Below are 24,574 nucleotides of genomic sequence, written 5' to 3' on the forward strand. Positions count from 1 at the left end.
GATGTAGGTATAGTTGGTAGGATAAAAATGAATCTGAGAAATAGGATATGATGAAGACATCTGCTGGCAGAGTGACTATTGTGCTCCATGAAGGCAGTGTTTAGCTAGTGCCAATATTAAAAGAGTCTCAAGGATGAATATGAAATGCTAAAATTGTTAAGTGTGAGGCTTCAAATACATATTCTGCTGCACTGAGATATTAACATCTTTGCTTCTCAAAGATAATACGAAATGACCACAGTTTTTTAAATTGTGTGGTATCTTGAGAGATTAAATTTGTTTCAGGGGCAGGGAATCTTTTCCCATGGTTAGACTTCGAGATCCTCGTGGTGATGGTCGCATGTCCGGTACTGAATCCAGAAGGTCTGTGGACTCCAGAATTCTTAGCACTAATCCTTCCTCATATAAACATAGTTCTGAACAAGATGGCAGAAATTGTTGTAGTTTTCTGAGCTTTGTATAATGGTGCTTAGAATTATTTCAGCTACAGTGACTGATTTTTACAATTGATAACATGGAGTCATGTATACTTTTTGTGTGTCATTAGTAAACATCATCCAGTGATGTTTATATAATGATGAGTCTTAATGACAAAACTTCATTGTTCAACAATATCTAGAAGTAAGTAAACTATGTTGTATTTGAGATGAAATTTGAAGTTCTTGGATTTCTTACTTGAGTAATGCTTGCATCAGGTCTTCCTAATTATTTGTTTCTAATTCTAAATAAGGTAATTGTAAAATACTGATATTGAAATAGTTTTGTCAGGCTTTACAGAGCTACTCAAATTTTATAGTGTGTGCCTCTATAATTGATGCATAAGGCATTCTGTCTTGAACCACTAATATGTTATCATCAGGAGACTACTGGTAAAGGTAAAGCTATCCCTGTAACAGACTGTGAAGGGCCATAGGGTTGTGAGATACCAAGGATCCCATATTTTCTAGACAGCTCACAGATGGTGGTGAGTTTGTCAGCCTTACATGCGGGCTGCCCTTTACCCCCCATGAAGATTCCTAGTATACATTTCTGTTTGAGAGTGAGTCAACCTCACAGACAAAGTTTGACGCTAAAAGTTAGGTTAATTGAAAAATCCAGTGATATTATCGTGAATCGAACCCACGGTCTTCAGGTTTGTAGTATAGTGCCTCAACCAACTACACTACTGCGTGCCCCCCAGGAGACTACTATATGGTTCTAAAACCTTTCTTTTCCAGCATGGATGTTTATTCTTTCTATTTACAGCAGTAATGTTGAGCAGAATGGCTATGCATATTCCACTTCTCAGCTCACTCGTCTTTGTTCCAAAAATCGAGAGTGGTCCAGAATCAAAGATACAGAGAGAGAGAGACTGGGACTGACCTTGGATCATGATGGAGAATTTTGGTAAATTGCCTTATATTGTTTAATTTCGTAACTTTGGTATGTTGTCAGGAAAGTGCTGGACTTCGTATGAAATTATTTTTAATTCTGTTCCACCTTCTGGGTTTTAGTATTTTTCTTATACAGGTTTTAGATCTTTGAATTTTCAAAAAGTTTGAATTGGATAGGCAGAGGCATTGTAGAGTAACTCAGAACATGAAAATACCAAAATGCTTACTATTACGGTAAAGTAGCCTTGTGAAAGGCAGAAAGAGAACTGGATTTTAAAGAATTTTTAGTTTCACCAGGCTACTCAGTGTATGATGATGTTCACAAAAATGTTTATGGTTGGTGATCCATAAGGATCATGTAAGTGTTTGTTACCTAAATAAATAGTAATATGAAGAAAGCAGTCTTCTGGGATTTGGCACTGTGTATATGNAATATTATTCCTGTCGCGCATTACACTTTAAGGTAACGAGCTACACCAATATGACAAGGCAGTAAGACTAGCTGTGTATTATCTGTATTCAATCCATGTACACACCCCTTATTATTTACTCGCAGCATGCTTCAGTGCCAAAATTAAACATCAAGTGGCATTGGTCAGTTACATCATTAACGCACAGTTATGGTAATTATTCAACACTTGGTTATTATTGCTAATATACACCACTGAGTGTGCCTTATACATTTAGATATCTGTGCATTTGCAGTGATGGTATTGTACTATAGTTTCTGTTCTTCATAGCACATCATATTACACTTTCACTGATTGTATGTGTTGTTATTTTTGCCTTGTGTTCTTCTTCACGTATGTCAAAATGTCAGAGTTTAATTAAAATGCAAAATGTGTGAACTTGGGAAGAGAGCACATGTGACTGGTTTGATCATGGTTCATATTGACATTTATGAAAATGTAAAACTATTCACGCTATTAACAATTTATGCATGGTAAAACCCATTCCAGTATTGAATGTCATTATATTTTATATGGCATTATTACAAGCATGTAACTAGTGTGATCAGCTTGTGGTAGCTATTGGTACAGGTATTCCTCATGTTACGCAAGTTTGAAAATATGATCTCATTTTAATGTGGCCAGCTAATCAGACCAATTTCATTTAATGGTGCTTACTTAATTGCAAATTGCTTGCTGGCCAATCATGCAGACTGCTGTGTGGGAGGCAGTGGAGGAGGAATACAAAGGGTGACAGGGAAATTTGAACCAGCTGAGAAGCCTGTGCTGTCCTTTACTGTTGCAAGAGAAGTCAGAGGCTGGGTAGTAACTATAGAAAATTTTTGTAAAGAAGTAATGGCAAACAGATTATTAAATACCTTTGATGAAATTTGACCATCAACTTCAATAGCCATAAATGCAAAACGTAATGTTCCTGATTCTTAGAGTCAGTTGAGTTCGCTCTCTACTTTTGTAGTCACATGCTTCATTATCATTTTCATCCATATCCCATGTAACTCTTGACTCATCCATCAGATCACGCACTGATCCATTAACTAGCTGGTCATCTTTGTGATATTGGTGTGTGTTAATTTTTATTATTTCTTTATTATCAATATACACTCTTCCTGATATGTAAAAGCTTTTTAACAGTGTTGAAAACATATTATTTTAATGATGCATTTCATAACATGGGGGGGGAGAAAGCGGGAGAATGTGTGTGTAATGTGTATTTTGTGTGTTTAGAGTGTGTCTTGGGAGAACTAAGCAAGTGATTTTGATTCATCTTTCAAGTTTTCCGCATATTTTTCAAGGACGTTATGCAGTTCCACTTTTCAGCCAACATGCAGGATTATTTTTTTAAAATAAATAATTATGAATAATGTATTCACAGTGAAATGATGTAAATACCATTAAAATAAAAATAGGTTGTACTGTACTGCACAAGACAGACAGTTTCAGTAACAGCATGAACATTCTGATAAGTTTCCGTTAGCTTTCAGACATTTCCATTGATTATTATGGGCAGGTTATGTTCAGTTTATAGTTTTACTGTCTGCATTTTTTTTTTGTGGAGAGACAGCTCTCATGTAAGTTGAGGAGTACTTGTACTTTGGTAGTTTGTTGGTTGAAGGTGTATTGTAATTGTGTGTTTCTTATAGAAAGTACATAGTTTTTTAGTAGTCACTATGGTCATATTCTATTTGTCTTGTTTCTTAAACATATATACATTATTGGAGATACTTGCATGAATTGTTAGAAATTTTATCATCTCTGGTACTCTCTCTATTAGTAAATCATTTCTGTGTTGCTCTTTTTTATGGCTTTTAATGAAATGAGGAAAAGGTCATGTGCTGTTGCATAAAAAGTGCATCGATGTTTTCCTTAGAAACTCGGAAGCAGTATTTACATTACAAAAATCGTCACTTCCATTTTTGTTGTTAGATATACAGAATGTTCAGACTAAATTATAAGTGAATGTCTTTTTTTGAATGCTACATGCCGCCCTTCTTTCTTCAGTGAAGAAAGATTTAGTTATGAGACAGCAAATGATAACCTTTCTCTGTGGGCTTATGTTTACTGTACAGCTTTATGTGATGTGGAGGAGCATGATTTCATAAATTGGAAGAATGTGGATGAAGCTGGCGCTCAGTGTATTCTTGGTCATTCATCTTCCATCTGGTATAAGTCTTGTTTGTGTCACCAAAAGTCGAGACACATATGAGCACTGCCATAAAGCAGACACTGTCATTGGATGTAGAGCGCATTCTTGTTTGCCAGATTAAAAGTGTATTGACTCATGTAGATTTATTGATTGAGTGGTTATTAGGCTTTTAATGGCTGTTTTAGTTGCAGTTGGTATATAACATAAAATGAGATAGACGGATGATAATGAATGTTGAGTGGTTAAATATTTGGTAGGAGATGGACACGGTCTGTATGAGGTAGTACCATAAAAGTAAAAGTAAAGCGCTCTCCCTGTACCAGGCTGTGAAGGCCCATAGGGTTGTGAGATGTCGAGGCTCCCACATTTTCTAGACAGTCAGCTCACAGATGGCGGTAAGGTTGTCAGCCTTATGTGTCGGCCACGCTTTACTCCCCAGGAAAATTATTTAATTAATTCCTGGTACTCCTTTCTGTTAGAGTCTGAGTCGCTACCATGTGCCCCCCCCCCTGAGGTAGTACCATGGCATTCATATAGAAAGATTAACAAAAACCAGGAGAAAGTCAGTTGAAAAGTTTCAGTAACATAACCAAGATGTGTACTAGGTGTCTCTTGAGTATGAGTCTGCTAGAATATTACTGCTTATCCATCCTCCCCAGTTGTGCATGTAGAACTTGTCACTGCACAGAGCTGAATAACCAAGAGAGGAGCATTGAATGCAAGTCTTCATATTTTGATTTTTTATCATTTCATTTTCACCCCTCCCTCACACCACACACCTTAATATTTTCTTTGTGTCTGGTATCATGAATGTAACAAAGAAATTTAGAGACTCTCTTTTGAAAGTAGTCTCTTATTCTTGGAATTTATTGTCTCAGGATGCCCTTGGAAGACTTTGTGAGTAACTTCAATGAGCTTATCATCTGTAGACTGTTTAATACCAACGTGTTTGCCATCTCACGAACTTGGTATGAGATGGTTGTGAAAGGGGAATGGAGTGTAGGCGCAAAAGGAACCTCACAAGATAGAAGCGGTGGTGGTCCCACCTTTATAAATACCTATCTCAGGAACCCACAGGTACATAAATATTTCCTGTTGCCTTATTTCCTGCTAATCCTATATTTATTTAGGAATTATAACTGTGCTGCCAAATGATGAGTTATAATTGCTTACAGACTGCTTCTTATCAGTTGGTAGTGCAACAGAATGTGTACCGGGTTTATTTATTGTACAGTAAGTGTGAGTCAGTGAATGAATGTACATTACATTTGTCAGCTACTGTAACACAATTATGAGTGGATACTGGGTTGCTCATCCCACCTCCTGCTTTTGACTATCCCCCCAGAGGGTGGGGTCCAAGATGGGTGGCTACTGACACTAAGCCTGTCCTCTTTTGGAAACTGTTGGTCTTGGAGATCCTGCTTTGTGTGACTTTACGATGTTCGGTATCTGCTTTTAAGAAATAATTGCCCTTCTGCTAGGTGCACTTGAGCTGGGCATGTTATTTACAGCAACATTGATCTATTTGGTACCAAAACTGATTCTCTTAATGATGTGTTATGATCATACTTTCTTACTTATTAAAATTTTGATTGTATTCAGTATGAATGTATATCCTTGAAATATGATTACACTTTTTGAATTTTTGTTATTGTTTAAGTGATGTTTAAGTGCCTTGTTTTGTTTTTTGTTTGTGCATATATGTTTCTTTTGTTTCTTTCTTTTCCTCATACTTTATAACTGACCTTAGGCTGTTGAGTAAACACATAGATAAATAAAGAATTGAATTGATTTATCTGTTAGATTTATTTATATCCAAATCAGAAGTACTGCCTGAAACCAATTCCTTATTATCCAGCCAGTGCTTTTTTATATTCCTCCATCTCAGAAAAATATGCCTTGGCTATGGTGTGATTGCAATATTTTTGTACTTACATGCCTTCTAGTGGAACTGTTGAAAGTCCATGATACCTAATGAGGTCAGCCTATAAATGAAAGGGCATACATACATTGTGGACAATAATTTAAAAGTTTCTAGAAGCCTTGCATCCATTAGGATGTGTTGTGACAATGAGGACATGACAGGAAGTTGTGTTGAATGGTGATGATGGTCTTCAGTGTGTTAGTAGTTGTAGGTAATCAATGACAGTATGACATTAAGTCACAACAGTATGGATAATGTGGAGTCCTGATTTAAGGATTCTCAATTTTAAGGTTTCTCTGCATATATGTTATGGTCCCAAAGAAAGCTCTGTTCTGTTGTGATATCCTCTCTTGCTATTAACAGATTGTAAGACAGGGGAGACTTTCCTTATACACCCAGCTTGCACTATGAACCCCAGGTTTTCCTGAACTGGTGGTACTAGTCTTTGAGTGACCTTGAATGTGGACATGTTCATAAGAGCTACCATTAATTACTCTCTGAAATATGTCTTTGATGTTCGATAAGACTCTTCAAAGAGGAAGTTCCTTACAGTTGTACAAAAAACATAGGTACCTTTACTAAGTAGCATGATGGAGCAGAGTCCTTGAGAAGCTAACAGTCCCTCAGCTAATCACAAAATTTCCCACCTGTTATGGTATAAGCAGGTTCCGTACTCTTTCCACAAGAGCCTGCCAGGCCTGAGGCTGTCCATGACTGCTTATTCAGTATATTCAATGCTACCCTCTTTATCTGGAGGCTGTATTCTCTGTCCATAGTCCAGAGTTGTGTCATGCTGTGGTGACAAAGGACCCACTTAACATGGAGACACTGAGTGGATAGCACTCCTGTTTTTATGCAGCAGGTCCTGGGTTCAATTCTTAGCCCCAGAGACTGGCTGCTAACACATGTGTTTGTGTTTTTCCTCAGTCCATTCTGGAATGTGCTGGGATAGTACCCCAAATTAGGTTAAGACCAATTTTTCATGTCTGTTCCGATTCACTATTTACTAATTATTTTACCGTGTGACCCAGCATCACCAGTGGATGTTTTCAGTTACTAATTGCAGGCTCAGAACAAGATTCTTGGGTATCCAGCTTAAATTAAATTGAAATTGTTAGTGAAAAATTGAAATATCATGAACTGCATATTTTAGTTTAATTCCAGTCAAATTGCTGTAAGCGGGATGCAGGACACTGCAGTCAGAGATACATAAACCTGGTGTTCATGCTCATGCTTAGCTTTCCCCTTAAGATTGAACACGCACTACACTGGCAGATGTGTGCCTGTTAACAAGTTTGTGGTATACATGAATTTTGTACTGGTGTATGAAGTGGCAGGAAGAGAGCCCTACATATTCATATTGCCTTTGCTTTGATTAGGGAAGAGTAAGAATGGAAAGAATCCATTATTTTTAAAACAGAAAAGGAAAACAGTGGCACTAACTTTAAAAATAATATATCCTGTGTCTGGTATGTGCATAATTTTATTTATATTTCTAGTATCATTCATAAAGTGAAATTACTGGGTATCATCAGCATGGAATAGGGTAACAGTTAATAAAATATTTAACATTTGGCAAATATTAGAGAAAGAATGGATAAGAGATTTGGTTATTTACAAATGTTGCAAGGTACCTATGTTTCAGTTAAGGGGGCAGTACTATGACTGAATTTAGAATACCTTAGGAACTTGTTAGGTTTGTTGAAATATGTGTGCGTGAAGTGTCTAGTGGAGTATATATAAGTTAACACATTTATCTTGTTCCTTTTCAGTTCACATTTTCTTAATATTGCTTAGACCCAGATATCTTTCTGAGCCCTTTGTTTTCAGACATAGAAATTCTATGTTTTAAAACAAGCAGTAAACAGTCTCAGAGTGACTTTCAGTTTCTTCATCATGTAATGTCTTCAACTTACCAGAGCTGAGCACCACAAGAGATACTGACATATACTGTGTCCTTACTTATTGTTACAGTGTTCATATTGTTTAAAAATATGACCTATTCAGGATGCTGCTTTGTTCTGTCTTGTGATGTTGCAGTACATGTTTGACATCAAGAAGAAGGAGGAAGAAATTGTGATACAGATGTTGCAGGATTCTTCTGTTGGGCCTCCTGGAACAGTTGGGCTGCAGCGTCATCTCATAGGCTTCATAGTCATAAAAGTGAGATACAGGACACACTGAATTGTTTGTTTCTGCATTGTTGCATGATCACATATAACTTTAATGGGGGGGGCAGGCTCTTGCACTTGCCAGCTCAGTGCAGGGAAGTGACTTTTGTGCCATGTGAGATATGAAAACTAGTCGTTCATTTATTTGTTTGATAGATATCAGTAGTTAATATTTCTAGATGATAACTGGTTGGTATGTTAGTGTTAAGTGTAAGTAATTATGTATGCATGAATACTCTAAAATTACAAGCTTATATAATAGTTGTTTCACTATATAATGTCTAAGATCAGGAAAGTTATGCTTTGTTCAGGAATGTCCTATTTATATGTTAATGAATGAGGCGATAAGATCATATACTAGGTTTTGCAATGGGTAGTATATTTATATGCAATAAATTATTATTTTGTTGATAAATTGCCTATTTTCCTTCTCATAGAGAAAAAGAGTTGAAATATATACTCCATTGAGTCTACATATTTTCCAAGTGCCTTCTTTGTGATTATGCATATCTCTTTCATTTTGAGGTTTACTTATTACAGATGCAAATGTATTGGGGCAAAGCTAATCACACTACATGTTACAGTGCATGAATGAGAACTTATTTAGTCCTTATATTTTATTAAATGTTCCGAATAAGACTTTCACATCTCAGTGAGATCTGTATTTTGTGGTGTATACAAATTCTTTATACAATGAATTGTTTCTAAGAAGCTCAAAAAGTTTGATTTGAGCTGGGTGTAAAGTGGGGATTGTGTTTGACTGAAATGGACTAAACATAAATTCTTTCAAGAACTTTCACTGCAGACCCATCATCCGACCATTACCAAATTCAATAAAATCTGTTTGGTGTTTACAGAAGTGAAACATGGACAGTTGGTTAGACACACCCTTCAAGGCATGCTCATTCTATACAGTTCCATGTAAAGAATATACCGTATATAAAATGTAATTACTTTTTCTTGTCAGGTAGAGGAAAACAGAAAGTATCGGTTACATAAGCAGTGGCATTACCTGCCAACAGTCATTGCAGTTGACCACATACGCAGACGTGAACTGTATTATCGTGGTTATTTATGCAGAGGACGGTACATCATCATCCCTTCAACATACAAAGCTGAAGAAACTGGAGGTCATATGGTTCGCATGTTTTCAGACTCAGATATCAATTTAAGGCAAGAAAGAACTTCCTTTAGATTATTTTCATTACTTTCACTCTTTAATGAAATATGGAATAATTTTCTGGGGTAATTCATCTGCCAGTAAAAAGGTATTTACATTGCAAAAGAAAATTGTTAGAATCATGATGGGTGTCAAATGCCATAATTACTGTAGAGATCTATTTAAGAGACTGTAGATCCTAACTTTTCCTTGTGAATATATATATACAGGGTGTCCCAGGAGGAATGTGCCAAACTTCGGNAAAAATTTTTAATAACCTGTCATCTGATCTCAAATGTCTTATGAACGAAAAGACATGATTTAAAGTAGCACTGAAACGATACTTAAATACACATTCATTCTATTCTGTTGATGAATACATATTATCTAAAAAATAACTTATGTATCTTTAAATAGCCTTGTGTGTAGTCACTATGTATTCTTGGTTTCTCTTGTGTGAGAACTCCATTGGGACTGTACATATGTTTAGTATTTATATGACATATTCTACATCCTACAGCCATTTTGACTAACTTTGAATCCATGGAATGCAATGCAGTGTAATGTAAAAAAAAGTAATGTATTCGTTGATAAAAATCATGCTAATAGATCTTTAAAATGTGGCACAGTTCAAATATGTGAACATGACAGTAACAAATAGAAATTTGATTCAGGGGGATCTTAAGAAGAGATGGAATTTGTGTAATGCTTAGTACCATTCAGTCCAGGACCTTTTGTCTTCTTGTCTGCTCTCTAAAACCATAAAAATTAGAATATGCAGAATTATAATTTTGCTCATTTATGGCTTCCATCTGGATTTGGTGACAGTAGGAAATTGAAAGTATAAATATGGAATAGCCTTTAATGGCATGACATTCATACCAAGTTTCATAAAGATCCATCCATTAAATCAGAAGTTCTTATGGATATACATATGTGATATCGGAAGTCTGTTTGTCTTTATAAAATAAGAAAAATTGGCTAATTGTAATGACAGACATCAATGGTTCTTATTCATGTTCCTTGTTGTTTTTCCTCGTAGAGTTGTCAAACGTGATGAACCTCGGAGGAATATCTTTGCTTGCATTGGGCACAATGCTCTTTGGGTCACTGTCATCAACATTAAGTCTGGAGAAAATCTGAAAAGAAACACTGGGGGTAAGTATTTGAAGCTCTGTAGTATATATATTCTAATGACACTGGGTTTCATATGTTGGAACCAGAATATTTTTACCTATGACCTTATCCACTGCAACAGGATCAATGTTCATGCATTGATAAGATACATTTATTATGCATTTGTATTTTCCTTTGCCAGATTTATCAAAAGACATTTGTTTGAACCACTCTTGGCTGGAGATGTAGTTCTGTATTTAAGCATCCTGTTGCAAGCCATATTAAGACATCTGTGAATAACATAGTCCTTCAATAATGTAACAAGTTGTTCCTTTTCCTCCACTTACACTTGTAACACAACATGTTTTGGCCCTAGATGGCCATCTTCAGGTGTCTTAATATTGTGACATATTTGGGCTATGCAGACACCCCCTCCCTCACCAGCGGTGATGTAACACCTTCGGAGCGTTGTCACTGCTACGGTAACAGGCCAGTCAACACCCCACCCCCTCCCGCGGTGACGTTACCAAGGGATGCTGCGGTTGCTACAGAACAGTAAACAACTCTCGACAGTGTTGCTAGGCAACCTGTAAACACGGCGTCGGGCAACAGGAGTACCTATCACATAACTGTCTGTGCCGAGGCTAAATAAGGAGCAGCGAATACTATTCACTAGTTAGTGAGTAGTGAGTGATTAGCCAGTTACAGTGTAGTGAGTATTTAGCTAGTTACTAGTGAGTGAGTTACTAGAGAGAGAGTAACCAGTCAGTTGGTGTCTATCTTTTGCCCGAGTATTTGTGATACTGCCAATGGCAGTAATGTTGAGATTGTAAATTGTGTGATTGTAAGAGCGAGTGTTCAATAAATTCGCTATATCAAAGAAGGCTTGAAGTTACTTGTCTTGTGTGACATATACCCAACATGTCAATATATTAAAAATGCTACACTGCATTAATATGTGCTAAAATCACACACTGTAGTCCACTTAATATAATATGATGTAATAAAATCCATTAAAATTTTCATTACTTTGACGAAATTCTATTCCACCTCACAAGGGGTGTCATCCACTTGTTTAGAACTATATATTTCTCTCCAGGTGTGTTATTGCACAGCTTGTTTTTTTGTTCATTAGACCGTTCTGTTACATCTGCATCATGCATCATGTATTTCCCTGCTTCCTTTTCTGTAGTTGAAAGAATTGATTAGAAAGGGAGAGAAACCATATGAGGAAATATGGTACACCACATTATGTCTTTATTATGATGTAAGCAGATTTCTGAATCTAAATCTTTTCAGGATGCAATCCATATTGCGTCATTACTTGTGAAGGTAAGAAAGCTAAGACACCAGTTGTGAGGAATACTGAAAATCCTCTATGGAATTCATCCTTCGTGTTTTACCGGTCTTCACCTTCCAAACCACTGACAATTAAGGTAAGTTGCAAGTATGGTATTATTATTTACATTTGCTCCTATTTCTGCTTGAGAGGCACTGTTGGTAAAATTATTCTTTTATAGCAGTATTGGTCTCTGGAAATGTTGAACCTTGTTGTCAGTAGGCTGTCGTTGATTGTGGACAAAAATTATAATATATGTATGTGTTTGGGAACAATGATAACAGATTGAAACCTGATTCAGGAGGAAATTAAGAGGAGATTGAACTCTGGTAATGCTTGCTACCATTCAGTCCAGAACCTTTTGTCTTCTTGTCTGCTGTCCAGAAACATAAAAATTAGAATATAGAAAACTATAATTTTGCCTGTGGTTCTGTATGGGTGTGAAACTTGGTCTCTAACATTAAGGGAGGAACATAGACTGAGAGTGTTTGAGAACAGGGTGTTGAGGAAAATATTTGGACTGAAGAGAGAAGAAATGACAGGAGGTTGGAGAAAACAGCATAATGAGGAACTTCATAACTTGTACTCTTCTCCGAGTATAATTAGAATGATCAAGCCAAGGAGGATGAGGTGGGCATGTCATGTAGCATGAATGGGGGAAACGAGGAATGCGTATAGGATATTGGTGGGAAAACCAGAAGGAAAGAGACCACAGGGAAGACCAAGGCATAGGTGGGTGGACAATGTTAGAATGGATCTTAGAGAGATATAATGGGATGGTATGGATTGGATAGATCTGGCTCAGGATAGGGACCAGTGGAGGGCTCTTATGAACATGGTAATGAACCTTCGGGTTCCATAAAATGCTGGGAAATTCTTGAGTAGCTGCAGAATTGGTGGCTCCACAAGAAGGGCTCAGCTCCATGAGTGAGTAAGTAAGTAAGTAATACATTATGTCACTATCCAGTTCTAAACACAAGCAGGGTCACCTGCCATTTAAAACTCTAACTTGACATCATACAGAAGAATCATGGGAACATTTCAATTCCCATTTGCTGTCCTCATGGCACAGTTTACAGTGACACAAACTGTTGGACTGAGGAGAAGTTTATGTGATGTCACACTGTGGACAGGTTTCATTAGCTAAAACTTGATGAGTACTGGACCCCTTGGCCATACAGTTGTGCTAAATATGATCCTAATAACCATTGTCCTCCTCTGTCACCATGTAACAGCGAGGAGTTGGCCAATGGTTTATTTTTAGTTCCCTTTAAGGTGGCTCTGCACACACACACACACACACACACACACACACACACACACACTAAGCATTTATATCTCAGGGTCAAATGAATTCTGTATTCATACATTTTGTACTTGAATTCTGAAACACAGCCTTGCTTCGCCTCAAAAAGAGAGAGGCTCTCATCATGGAATGGCTGCTGTAAACAGCTTGGGAGGCAAAACTGTGAATGCAGTTGATGCAGAATGTTATGGAACAAGTTTTTGTTAGTTAGGAACCGTTCATCACTATGAAAATGTTGGAAAGAAGTCCTATTTTATGTGAGATTTTTAAGTGTATGTGATGTTAATGAACTTATTGGTGCTGATGATGTTTTCACTATAATGAAGTGTTCATCACAAGTCACCACGCCATAGCTCAAGCGGTTAGTCACTGGCTTCCCACCGTGGGGGCCTGGGTTCGATCCCGGGTCTGGTCAAGTGGGATTTGTGGTGGTCAAAGTGGTGTTGGGGCAGGTTTTCTCTGAGTACTTCGGTTTCCCCTGCCAATCTTCATTCCACCAATTGCTCCACAGTCACCCTCACCTATCATCTGGGGCTGGTACAATAGGCCAGAAGTGGCCTCAGTACAAGGGACTTAGTCCCACCCCACTAGCAATAAAAAGAATCATAAGCCACACTTGTATTTCAGTTAACTGTAGTTCCCTTTTGCTCTTAAACATTTATATTAGCTACCACACCACTTCTGGAAGCAGTCTAAATTGTACCCCTTAGATGTCTAACTATCAGATAGAGTATTTGCTTTACAGTCTAACGTTCAGACCCCCAGGAAGAAGTTCTTGGCATTCAGATAGACAAATTAACATTGTCTTTTACTTGTGCCTTCAACATATATGTCTTTATTGGCCTGGGAAATATGTGCTGATTACAAGCTTGGTGATACTTTGTCTTTTGAACACTTGAAGATCAAATTAAATGTTATATCATAGGTAGTCTTTTACTTGTGCCTTCAACATATATGTCTTTATTGGCCTGGGAAATATGTGCTGATTACAAGCTTGGTGATACTTTGTCTTTTGAACACTTGAAGATCAAATTAAATGTTATATCATAGGTATTTTTATTTTAAAACTGCAAATTTTGAGAATTTCTTAAGATTCATGCAGTTTTCCAGCAAGTTACGGTTAGTTACTTTCACTGCATTAATCAGTATGTTCCTGTAGAGGACATAGTCATAGGATCCCCAACGTCATTTGAAGTGTGTGCTTGACTTGAGGCTGTAATGTTAGCAGTCTGCAGTGCTTGAGTTTAGCTAGCAAAGTGCCATAAGAATGATTGTTTTGTTAACACTTCGCGGACCAGCGATTTAAATATTTAAATCACCCTGGGGACCGGCATTTTTAAACCTACTGCCCTAACTTGTGCACTGTTCACTTTAAAAATTAATATAAAATCTCCTAATTAATTTTATGAACTAAAATTTTTGGAGAACACTTACCAATGCTCCTAGAAGTGCTTGAGAGTGTGATATTTCGGGAAACATTCCCCTTTGTGAAGTGGCATTACACAGAACTTGCACATATAGACAGTCATACTCCTTTTGTTGTGTACTGCGCAAATACAGCATCGCCTAGATGGCTGCTTCCCCTTGGCATGTTCACTCTTCACAATTTTCACGAGGGTATGTTTCCGCATATCACCCGAGAGTCGCCCAGGGGGGTCCACATGAGGCCTGTGTGGGGTGGGAGTTGATGGACCCGGTCGCAATAAGTCTATGTCTACTGCCACCGTCTGGCCTGTGCCACATTCTGCAGAAATGCCTTGTATTTCAATTTTGAATGAGGGTTTAGATTTTTGGAAACCAAAAATGAATTGAAAATGGCACAATTTATAAGCCACAAGGCAACTTTCTTTGTCCACTTTACTGTTTTCCAATGAAGAGAATAATAGGCCAAGTACTGATTGGCTCTGTCAACTCCCTTCATGAACATATTATACTCGGAAATACAAACAGGCTTCTTTACCTGTCCATGTCTCCTTTGAACATCATCCATGCTCGAATTGTGAATTGTGGAAATCATAATCACAACACGAGTATCCCTCCAGGACTGAAGAAGAATATCCCCCCTTCCTCCTGAATGTAGTTTCACCATGTTTCAGGGATTTACATTCCTCCTTCAGATCTGGAGGAAGGCCTCTGTTCACCCTAATTGTTCCACAAATACGTACTTTTCTCTTATGGCTCATTAGTTTGCTGAAAATTGGAATTTCTAAAAATGGATCTGGTGACCAATACTCTTTCAGATTATCCCTCCTTGTGTGGCCCATTAGAAAGATTATTGCAAAAAATTTTATCATTTCTGCTGAAGTGACATCTACCCATTTCAACACCTTATAACTTCTGTCATAATGTTCATGGTGCTGGGGATAGTATCTGTTAGTTTCCTGACATAGCATATCAAAGAAACTATCTCCAAAAAACAGTTTGCTACTTCAGACACTTGTGCTGGATCCGATGGAATTTGCTTCACCCCTGGATTTCCAGTAAACTGTCCCAAAGGAGGCATTTTGTCTACTTTTCCCCATGTGTCTGTCCCCGCAATGTTGCTACCCACACTTTTGTTGGAGCTACTGTCACTTTCACTGTTTGTGGCCACAGTTTTTTGTTCGCCCCTGCCACACACTCTATCAGATTGTGAGTCGCTGTCACTAGCAGACTCACAAGGGACATCAGATAGCTCATCGGAAAACAAGTCAGATATTTCTTGTTCTTCAAGAAAACGCTTGGACCTCAACCTCTTCTGACCTTGATCCATTTTGCACTAGTAACTTCCCGCCTGGTGCATGCAGCTGGAAGATGAACAAAGGCATTTTCTTTTGGAGTGGGAAAGGAAAACAGTGGGGTCATGTTACTGACTACAAAGCAAACATTCAAGAGGTCTATCACGCACCAGTCATGCGTCTGCCTGGCACTAGTGCAAGGTGTAGTGTGTTTCAACATAATGTGTCCTAAAATCATAATAATATGCCACCGGCCCGCCATGTTTAAAAGTGCTGGGCATAAAAATATGCCACCGGTCCGCAAAGTGTTAAATTAAACATAAGCAGGTATCAAGGCAACACTCTCACTCTTTGATAAATTTAGATGTTTATGGAACTGAATTGTGTACTAGTTAAAGTAACCACACTTTTATATGGGAAGGTGGGAAAGTAATGAATAAGTTGTTATTTTGTGCCCTTCTTTATTAGCCAGATAATATGTACATATTACATTATAACATATTAGATATTTTTTATTGAAACACTGCTTGTGCTCTTATGTTTGGCATCATTATCATGAGACCCACAGACATTCCAGAAGACAGTGCTGACTAGAGTAATGATAAACCAGCAAGAACAAAGAACTTAAATGTAAAATATTGCACATAATTTTCACATGATTTTAGCATTCTTCAAACATTTATGACAGATATTTTGTAAAAAGTTTATTTTCATTGTTGCATCCACCATTCATTAAGTCCTGCTTTTGCTACAGGTTTACAGTCATCAGACATTGCTTAGAGACACCTTCCTTGGACAGGTTGGAATCCCTGCACCACTTAACCACGAACCAACACTTCTCCGGATCAATTTGACATTAGATGATTGCACAGAAGGATCTCTGGAGCTTTATGTACTCACTGATGATAACTTCTTAACAGTGTAATTGTTGGATAAGATATAAATATATAAATGTGATAATAGAAGATCACATAAGCCTACTTTAGGAAAGTAGGCTAAGAAGTAAAGGTGACAGAAATTCTTATGAAATACACTTATTATAGAAGAGAACAGGTAGACATGAATATAATGAAGTCCTACATCCCAGAAATTAAAAAAAAAATATTGTTTAAGTGTTTCTGTAGTAATTCTACAAATGTTAATAGTGAACGTTTCTTCCTTTGAAATTCTGTTCACATTGCTGGCTCATCTTTGACTATTACATGCATATACATAAGGTCCATGGTGTCAGCATTGCACAGAGCAAATGTCAGTCATGCCCATGAGGTACATTTTCTGCACATTTGTATCACAAGCATAATAGTCGAGGAATAGTTTTTCTTTGTGCTTCCATGATAATGATTTGCACTTCCAAGAGATCTGAAACTCCAGAAAGCACAAGAATATTAGGCAGTACTTTCTAGCATCATGGTCAACTCAGGCAATGACAATGAGTGGTTTCATTTCTCCACAACCAATATTAATGATAATTAATTAATTATAATCATATCAGTGGCGCTATTTTTTATAATTATAAATGTATTTTATAAAAAAAGAGGGTTGTACACTCCCAAAGGTTATGTTATAGTAATTGCACATGGCTAAATTTGGTGACAGATAATTTCACATAATGCATTAGGAGCTATTAGCAAAAGCACAAATATTTGCATTATGACTGAAAAGATAAAGTGTGTAGAAACTCAAACTATTTAGTTATGAATATATTACAGTTGCATATTCAGTATCCTGATCCTACGTTTAAAACCCATGTATGCTTGGCATATGCTTCCTGTACAGCCTTTGAGCAAACTCAGGAACTGTGGCCATAACAAAACTTGATCTATACAGTGACTATTTCCCACTTCAGTACATGAGTATGTTGATATTTGATTATCATGTTCAAATAACGTAACATCTCTATGTTGGATATTGTCATACTGTAAATGAAGTATCTCAATATAGCTTACCCAGCTCTGTTCTGAATGTGGTCACTGTGACAGGGCCATTCTCCTGCTGGCTGTTGACAGTTTAAACCTGTGGAAATTATATGATGTATAGGGATTGTCTGTTTTTACATGGAAAGTATTAAGCACAGTTACATATCATTTATAATTATCCTGTCTTTGATGCTCCATAATGTACACAGTTGATACAGAACTTTTAAATACACCAATAAAGAAACTGTGATCTTTTTATTCAGGTTGAGTGCTGAGCAGTGATGATATATGTTATGAAAGGGTTAACAGTGTAGAATGTACAAAGTGACAAGTTATGCTTGTATTGCAATATGGAAATACTTGCATGATGTACGAAAGGAGTATGGTTATGTTCCACATAGGATGATGAATGCTGATATGAATGAGATACAGTAAATATATGGTATGGATGAACATAGAGTTTATTGTTCCTCGAAGGGAGTTTTATATTATGTTATCTTATTTTATATATGTTATTTCCACATATCAGGGCACTCAGTAGCATAGTTCGTTGAGGCACTATGCTACAAGCTGGAAGGTCATGGGATCGAATCCAAATGAGGTGGATTTTTTTTTTTCAATTTACCTAATTCTTCCAGCTGCACTATGGCCTTGGGGTCGACTCAGCCTCTAACAGAAATGTACCAGGAATATTCCTGGGGGTAAAGGGCGGCCCACGCATAAGGCTGACAACCTCACCGCCACCTGTGAGCCGATTGTCTAGAAAATGTGAGAGCCTCAACATCTCACAACCCTATGGGCCTCCACGGCATGTTACAGGGATACCTTTACTTTATTTCCACATATCAGGGCTTGAAGATACTGCCTATTTCAGTTACTTTGCCTGTGACAGAAACTGATCTTTACTATCAGGTATTACATTTAAGTCTATACTGATATTTGTCTTTTCAGTAATACTGTATTTTTCTATGTATATCTAGTCTCTTAATTACATTTTGGTTATCAGGCAGTGTGGTTACTGTGTAGAGTAGAATAGATTACAAACATTGTGCATTTATTTTTTTCTTCGATCTATAGGACAGCTGGCACATGTGCACTAGCCTGTAGTCTGTTTAGGACATGCCAGGAGCAGAAGCAAATATAAATGAGGATCAGAGTCAGGCATGTAACATGCGTAGTTCATAATCACATGGCAGCTTTCACAAGTTTCACAGCTTGCCAAATTTGATTCTGAGTAATGATCATAATGGCATGGACCTCACTCAGAGGTATTTCCTGAGCCATCTTCCAATAGAAAGCCAATGAGATATCCTGTCCTGGCCAGTGTTTTTGATGTCTTACTTCATAGAAATCCTGAATATAGTATATAGATGTTTGTAGATCTCAAGATGTATTGATTACACTTAAATGGTTGATACATTTGAGGAGTTTGATTTGGTTCATCCTGAACCGTCTCACTAGCAGTATTATAAAAGGTTATAAACTCCATCCAGTGTGATTAATAATTTGTTTCTATCTTTTTTTAATCTTTCATTGTTGACATGACATTGTAATGATATTGTATGTATGTATGTGTTGATATTGACCAATCACATTGTAATAGTAGTTTCCATTTGTTTTGAAATGTCCTTCTGCAGATGGTCTTAGATTAAAAAAGGGAAAGAAAAAGAAACATTTATCAGTCACGCTGAATGGAGATGATAACCTTTTATAACATTTGAGGAGGGTAGGTAAGATGCTTATAGAACAATATTTTTGGAAAAGTGATTGTTTAGGATATTAGGAAATGTTTACTTTGCATTCTTTTAGAAGGCCAGAAACCACATTATATGTCACAACTAAGCTTATACATGTGGTATCAAGAGTTACAATGTCACGTAAAAGACCTTGTTTTAGTGAATGTATGATTGTTTATTTCCCACGTGTGGTAACATTTTGTAGTTAAGTCTAGATAAAAATATTTTAATTGCTTTAGTGCATAATTATTTTTTCAGAGGATGCAGGAGAGAACCCTTTTAAATGATCTTCCTTGTTAACAGATTTTACACTTAAGTTTTGTGATAGGGTGAAAATCTGACATAGTCACTATTAATGCTGTGGGTTTGAATACGGTATATGTCAAGTTATGTCTTCTGCAGAACAATTCATATCACTAGGTTTTCTATTTTTAAGGTGAACAGATCAGTCAAAGACAGAGACTTACAGAGAGTTGTGACATTTCTGCAAGGGATGAAGTAGGGATATGTGTTAACTGTGATGAATATTTCATCAGGCATATGCTGTGGGGTGTGATGCTGAATAGTCTTGTAGAAGTTCACAAACATTCCCCTGAAACATTGAATTTCTATCAGACTTCATAGTCAACACTGTGAGAGCCTCAGATCCAACAACAGTTTAATTAGCAAAATCTTCTTGGGCTGTCAGCCATGTCATTTTGTTAAAAGTGACTAAAGTTTGAGAGGCCATCTCAGTCCCCCTCCTCAGGATCTGATATGACTGTGAATCCAGGCTGTCACATCTATATATCACTTATAGCTCGTGATCAGTACTGAGTGCATGAGAAAGTGGTGTGGGAGGGAGCTAAAGGGCAGAGCCATAAGTGTTTTGCTTCTCTTGTCTTGTCCAGAGCTTGTTCTTCTCTGTATTGCTTGATCATGTCAGTTACTGGGCATTAGGACCAACTGAGACTAAAAACTCCATCCATCATATGTTTCTGGTCTGAAGTCTGTTGTTGATACCACTTTTATCAAGTGGTCCATGTCCTGTTTCTTTATCTAGTGTGGAGTTGTTGCTAAAGTCAGTATTTTGGCCTGTGTCAAATGTGTCCTTTGCCACAATAGACTTCTCTGGCTGGCCCAGGCCTATAATATCACATGTGTCCCTTACATCTGGTCATTGTGGTCTCTGCCTGTCTCTCCAACATGCATCTTGCTGCACTTTCAGTGCAACATGTATCTGAAACATTTGGCCTGTCTTGTCCTTTATAGATCTGAGATATTTGTCTCCAAAGCAGTGTGAATTGTATTTGGCAAGAACCTTGCTCATTTTGTTTGACACATTGCTGATATGGTATCATTGTTGTGCTTGCCAACTTCTTGTGTGTTTGAGACCTTTGTTTTGCAACAAGGGCATGCACGACAGTATGATTGCTGTATCTGTTATGCCTAAAGTTCTTCAGGTGGTTCATTTTTACAATATGACAATCATTGTGTATCGACTTGGTTTGTCGAATGTGAGTGATTAGTGTAGCCGCTTCCATGATATAATGCTGTTCAGACCTGGCATGAAAGTTTACGTCCATCTGTGTGCGTTTCCTCAATACAGTACATCCCGGTTAATTGCCTGATCTGCTGCTCACCAGGACACTTAAGAAAGTGCCTTATTTTGTTCTACTTCCATAGTGAAGTTGATGATGGGTGAATGTTATTAAAATGTTGAAGGAAATTCTGTATCTCTTTCATTCCATGTTTCCATATGACAAATGTATCATCCATGTAATCTGTACAAGTCTGTCAACTTTTTATACACCAGTCCATGATGCCAGTTATAAGGCAGAGATTCCATATAAAAGTTGACTGCTATAGAGGTGAGCAGCAATCCCACGACGACACTGTTTACAGCTAAGCTGTGATCTCTCTGATTTGGCATAAACTACTCTTTGATTGGACAAAGGTCTCGTCTTTGCAGGACAGAGGCCAGGATTGGTGGTTGGTTCATTCACTGTGGGAGAAATAGTGAGGATTCATTTTTGACCCAAGATTATGTGTGTGAATCAGTTCCCACAAGGAGACTGCTGATTAAAAGTAGCCAACGGTGAAGAAATTTGGCCGTGAACTTGCCTTCCAGTAATAAGGATATGCTTCCAGTGTGAGAACTCACTTCCTTCTATAATTTCACACAATTGCTAATGCAGTGCTCATTCTGTCTAGGCATTGTTTGTACGAAGAGTGCCTCATAAGAAAGTATTACATCCAGTTTTTGTTTGTGGCATCCTCTGGTTTGTTAACTTGCAGAAGCAGCAGTCTAGGTCAAGCCTTAAACCCTGTCTGAGTAACTTCATCTGAAATGAGTTGGTTCTCATATTTCAACCAACATATGAAAAAATATAATATTATTCATTGAGAATTAATTGTTAAGGCCTAGTAGGTACCCACTTACCACATAACTGTGCTGTGTCATAACCCAGAAGAACGGGGTGATATAAATGTACTTGTATTTTTCAATATTGTTTAAAAGCAAAGCTGTGCTTAATTTTTACTTTTTATTAAAATTAATTGTGTCTCGTTTTGTTATGAACTTGAACTTGAGCCCATTCATTATATAACAGTGACAGGTGAAATAATCCAATTATAGACTTGTGATCTGCTCATTGGAATGTGATTCCAGTTGGTTTAAATTAACATACTCTTCCATAGGTTTTAAATGTTAAACACGCACACAATACTTATCTAATATATATATTATTATAAGTGAGTTTAATAATGTCTAAACTGTGTAATATACAGAGATATTGGGTTTTGGGACTTCATCCATCATCCTGGTTTTTAAGATAACTAAGAAAAACACGACGTTTCGGATACTGGATCTGTTTCCGTCCTCACGTGAGGGAAAACACCTATTCTGTTGGGTCCCTTAGAAAGAGCTAGCCTCAATCACTGGACAACCGATGTCAAGATATTGGGTTTTCAGACTTTATCCATCTCCTGGTTTTTAAGATAACTAAGAAAAACACTGCGTTTCGGAAACTGGATCTGTTTCTGTCCTCACCTGGGGACAATTGCTGCACAATTGGCAGCTTCTCAAGAATGGCTCAGCTTCATGGGTGATATATATATGACACAGTTTAGACATTATTAAACTTTACATCTTTACCACCTATCATCAAATAATTTGCATACCAAAGAACATTTAGTTTAATTCAGTAACCTTAGAAAGAACACAAACTGTTGTGTCATTGGTGAATATGAGTATTCTGTGTTATATTGCATTTTGTACAGTGCAATTTATTAATTTTAGTATACCCTGGAATATTTGATTACCAACAGCTTGATCAGCTTGTTAAATGTGGTTGGATGTTCTGGGAAAAGAGTTTTAGAGGTAACAAAGTGACACAAAGAGAGTAAAGTTTTCTTCTTGTCTTGGAATATATTAGGGTCCTTCGGTAGAGTACACAAGCTTTAATGCATATCTCTATTAGACCAAACAATTTGACTGGCTTCCCAGCACTATTTAAATGGCTTTGTTATAATAGACTCAGTAAAGTGTAGTGTAGTCCCTTTATAATTTAGAATGAAAATGTTATCTCCTATTTTTTTTTAATAAGTTTTGTAATGAATGTGATTATATATACATATATTGGAATATGTACACGGTTTATCACAAATATAAACAATTATAGTTCCTGAATTGATTATGTAGTGTTACTGGTGTACTCCTATAAGTGACACATTTTTACTTGAAATGTGAAGATGCAGGAAAACAAAAATGCCTTTTTTATAGGCCTGATGATATAAATGTGGATTACATTTCTGCTTGTATCACTGGTATGCTTAGTGATTGTGACCATTTGTGATTACTTGAAAGTCGAACAACATAAGAATAATACAGAAAATACATGAAAACATGTGAAGATGACATTAAATAAACTGTATGGGCTGCAAATGATACATGCAAGCTCCACATGAGGGCTGAAGGTGTAATCACTAATTTGGCTATATTCAGGGCTTGAGGTGGGGCGGGATGCGGCGGGATGGCATCCCGGTTCTTTTCTAAATGGCTTAAAAGCATCCTGTTACTTCTTTGGCAGTAAATGCAATGTACAATACCCAGGGCTTGAGGTGGGGTGGGATGCGGCGGGATGGCATCCCGGTTCTATTTTCATTCCACCTCAGGCACTGGCTACACTTGTCTTACACTGACATCATGAGAAGGAGCAAATCTTAAATTCTTTCATGTATATCAGTGATATCCAAGTAATTCTCTGTTGTTCAGAAGGTATCCATATGGAACCCTATTTCTCATCACATAATTTGAAGCATGTTATTTCAGTACAGTCCTTTCCTGGTACATATTGTAACCACATGGCTTGAGGGAGAGGACAAGCAGTGTTAAATCAGGTAACGTTTCAAGCTGCTCAGTTCAAGCCTGGCAGGCAGAAATATATACGTCTTGTTTCTGAAATGTCATTTTGCTCTTGAGAAAGCTCTTCTTGTATAGACATTTTGATGTCACTGAGTAGCTGCAACCTGTGACTGTATGTTGTTTGGAAACAATTATAAATGACATCTTGACAAGATTATGCATTTAAGTGAACTATCACTACTCTTTACATGTAGAACTACATGCCATTCTTGAGAAGCTGATGGTTACTCAGTTGGTCATGATGCTGTCTACGTTGTATTGCCCAAATGTTACTGTCTTCACAAAGGCCCACCACTGAGACCAGTCCTGAGCCATTTGAACCCAGTTCACATTCATACATACATAATTTTAAGATAAATGTGAATACTATTATATCATGGATACTTTTGTCTTCCAATTGGTCTCTTTACTCCAGGCTCTCCAACTAAAATGTTATATATGTATATATTTCTCATCTTCCCCAAGTGTTCCTCATGTACCATCAGTATCATCCTCACATCTTTGATTTGGCTTCCCTAATAATATTTGACAAAGCACACAAATTATGACGCTTCCCGTATAATTTCGTCCATCCTCCAGTTATTACGAGGTAGAGTCGTTAAGTTCGTGGAATGTGGTCCACTGTAGTGCACTGCAACGACGCTTTGCGGCCATTCCACGAACTTATTGACTGTGATAGTACTGTCTTCGGTTTGTATCCAGTTTCATTATTTTGCTGCATATGGTTGAATATTTCAGCCTTAAACATATCTAAACTGGCTTTGAATATACATTACAAACTAAAATTATTCAAATATTT

At 37.2% G+C, this 24,574-nt stretch overlaps 1 protein-coding gene across 2 annotated transcripts in view; it reads left to right on the forward strand.

Annotated features, from left to right (window-relative positions):
• LOC111869126 (calpain-5) overlaps positions 1-18,241 on the forward strand; it is a 34,646-nt gene extending 16,405 nt beyond the window's left edge. Inside the window, exons 7-14 of one of the 2 annotated variants that reach the window (XM_023860358.2) lie at positions 286-363; positions 1,246-1,386; positions 4,865-5,063; positions 7,951-8,073; positions 9,049-9,254; positions 10,283-10,398; positions 11,656-11,792; positions 16,473-18,241. In XM_023860358.2, coding sequence (XP_023716126.1) covers positions 286-363; positions 1,246-1,386; positions 4,865-5,063; positions 7,951-8,073; positions 9,049-9,254; positions 10,283-10,398; positions 11,656-11,792; positions 16,473-16,643 — 1,171 coding nt within the window. In that variant the 3' untranslated portion in view covers positions 16,644-18,241. The remainder of the gene's footprint in view (positions 1-285; positions 364-1,245; positions 1,387-4,864; positions 5,064-7,950; positions 8,074-9,048; positions 9,255-10,282; positions 10,399-11,655; positions 11,793-16,472) is intronic. The other variant, XM_023860367.2, reaches the window with a different exon arrangement.
• The last annotated feature ends 6,333 nt before the right edge of the window (positions 18,242-24,574 follow it).

This window comes from Cryptotermes secundus, unplaced genomic scaffold (genome assembly GCF_002891405.2).
Source record: "Cryptotermes secundus unplaced genomic scaffold, Csec_1.0 scaffold404, whole genome shotgun sequence".
Lineage (NCBI taxonomy): Eukaryota > Metazoa > Arthropoda > Insecta > Blattodea > Kalotermitidae > Cryptotermes > Cryptotermes secundus.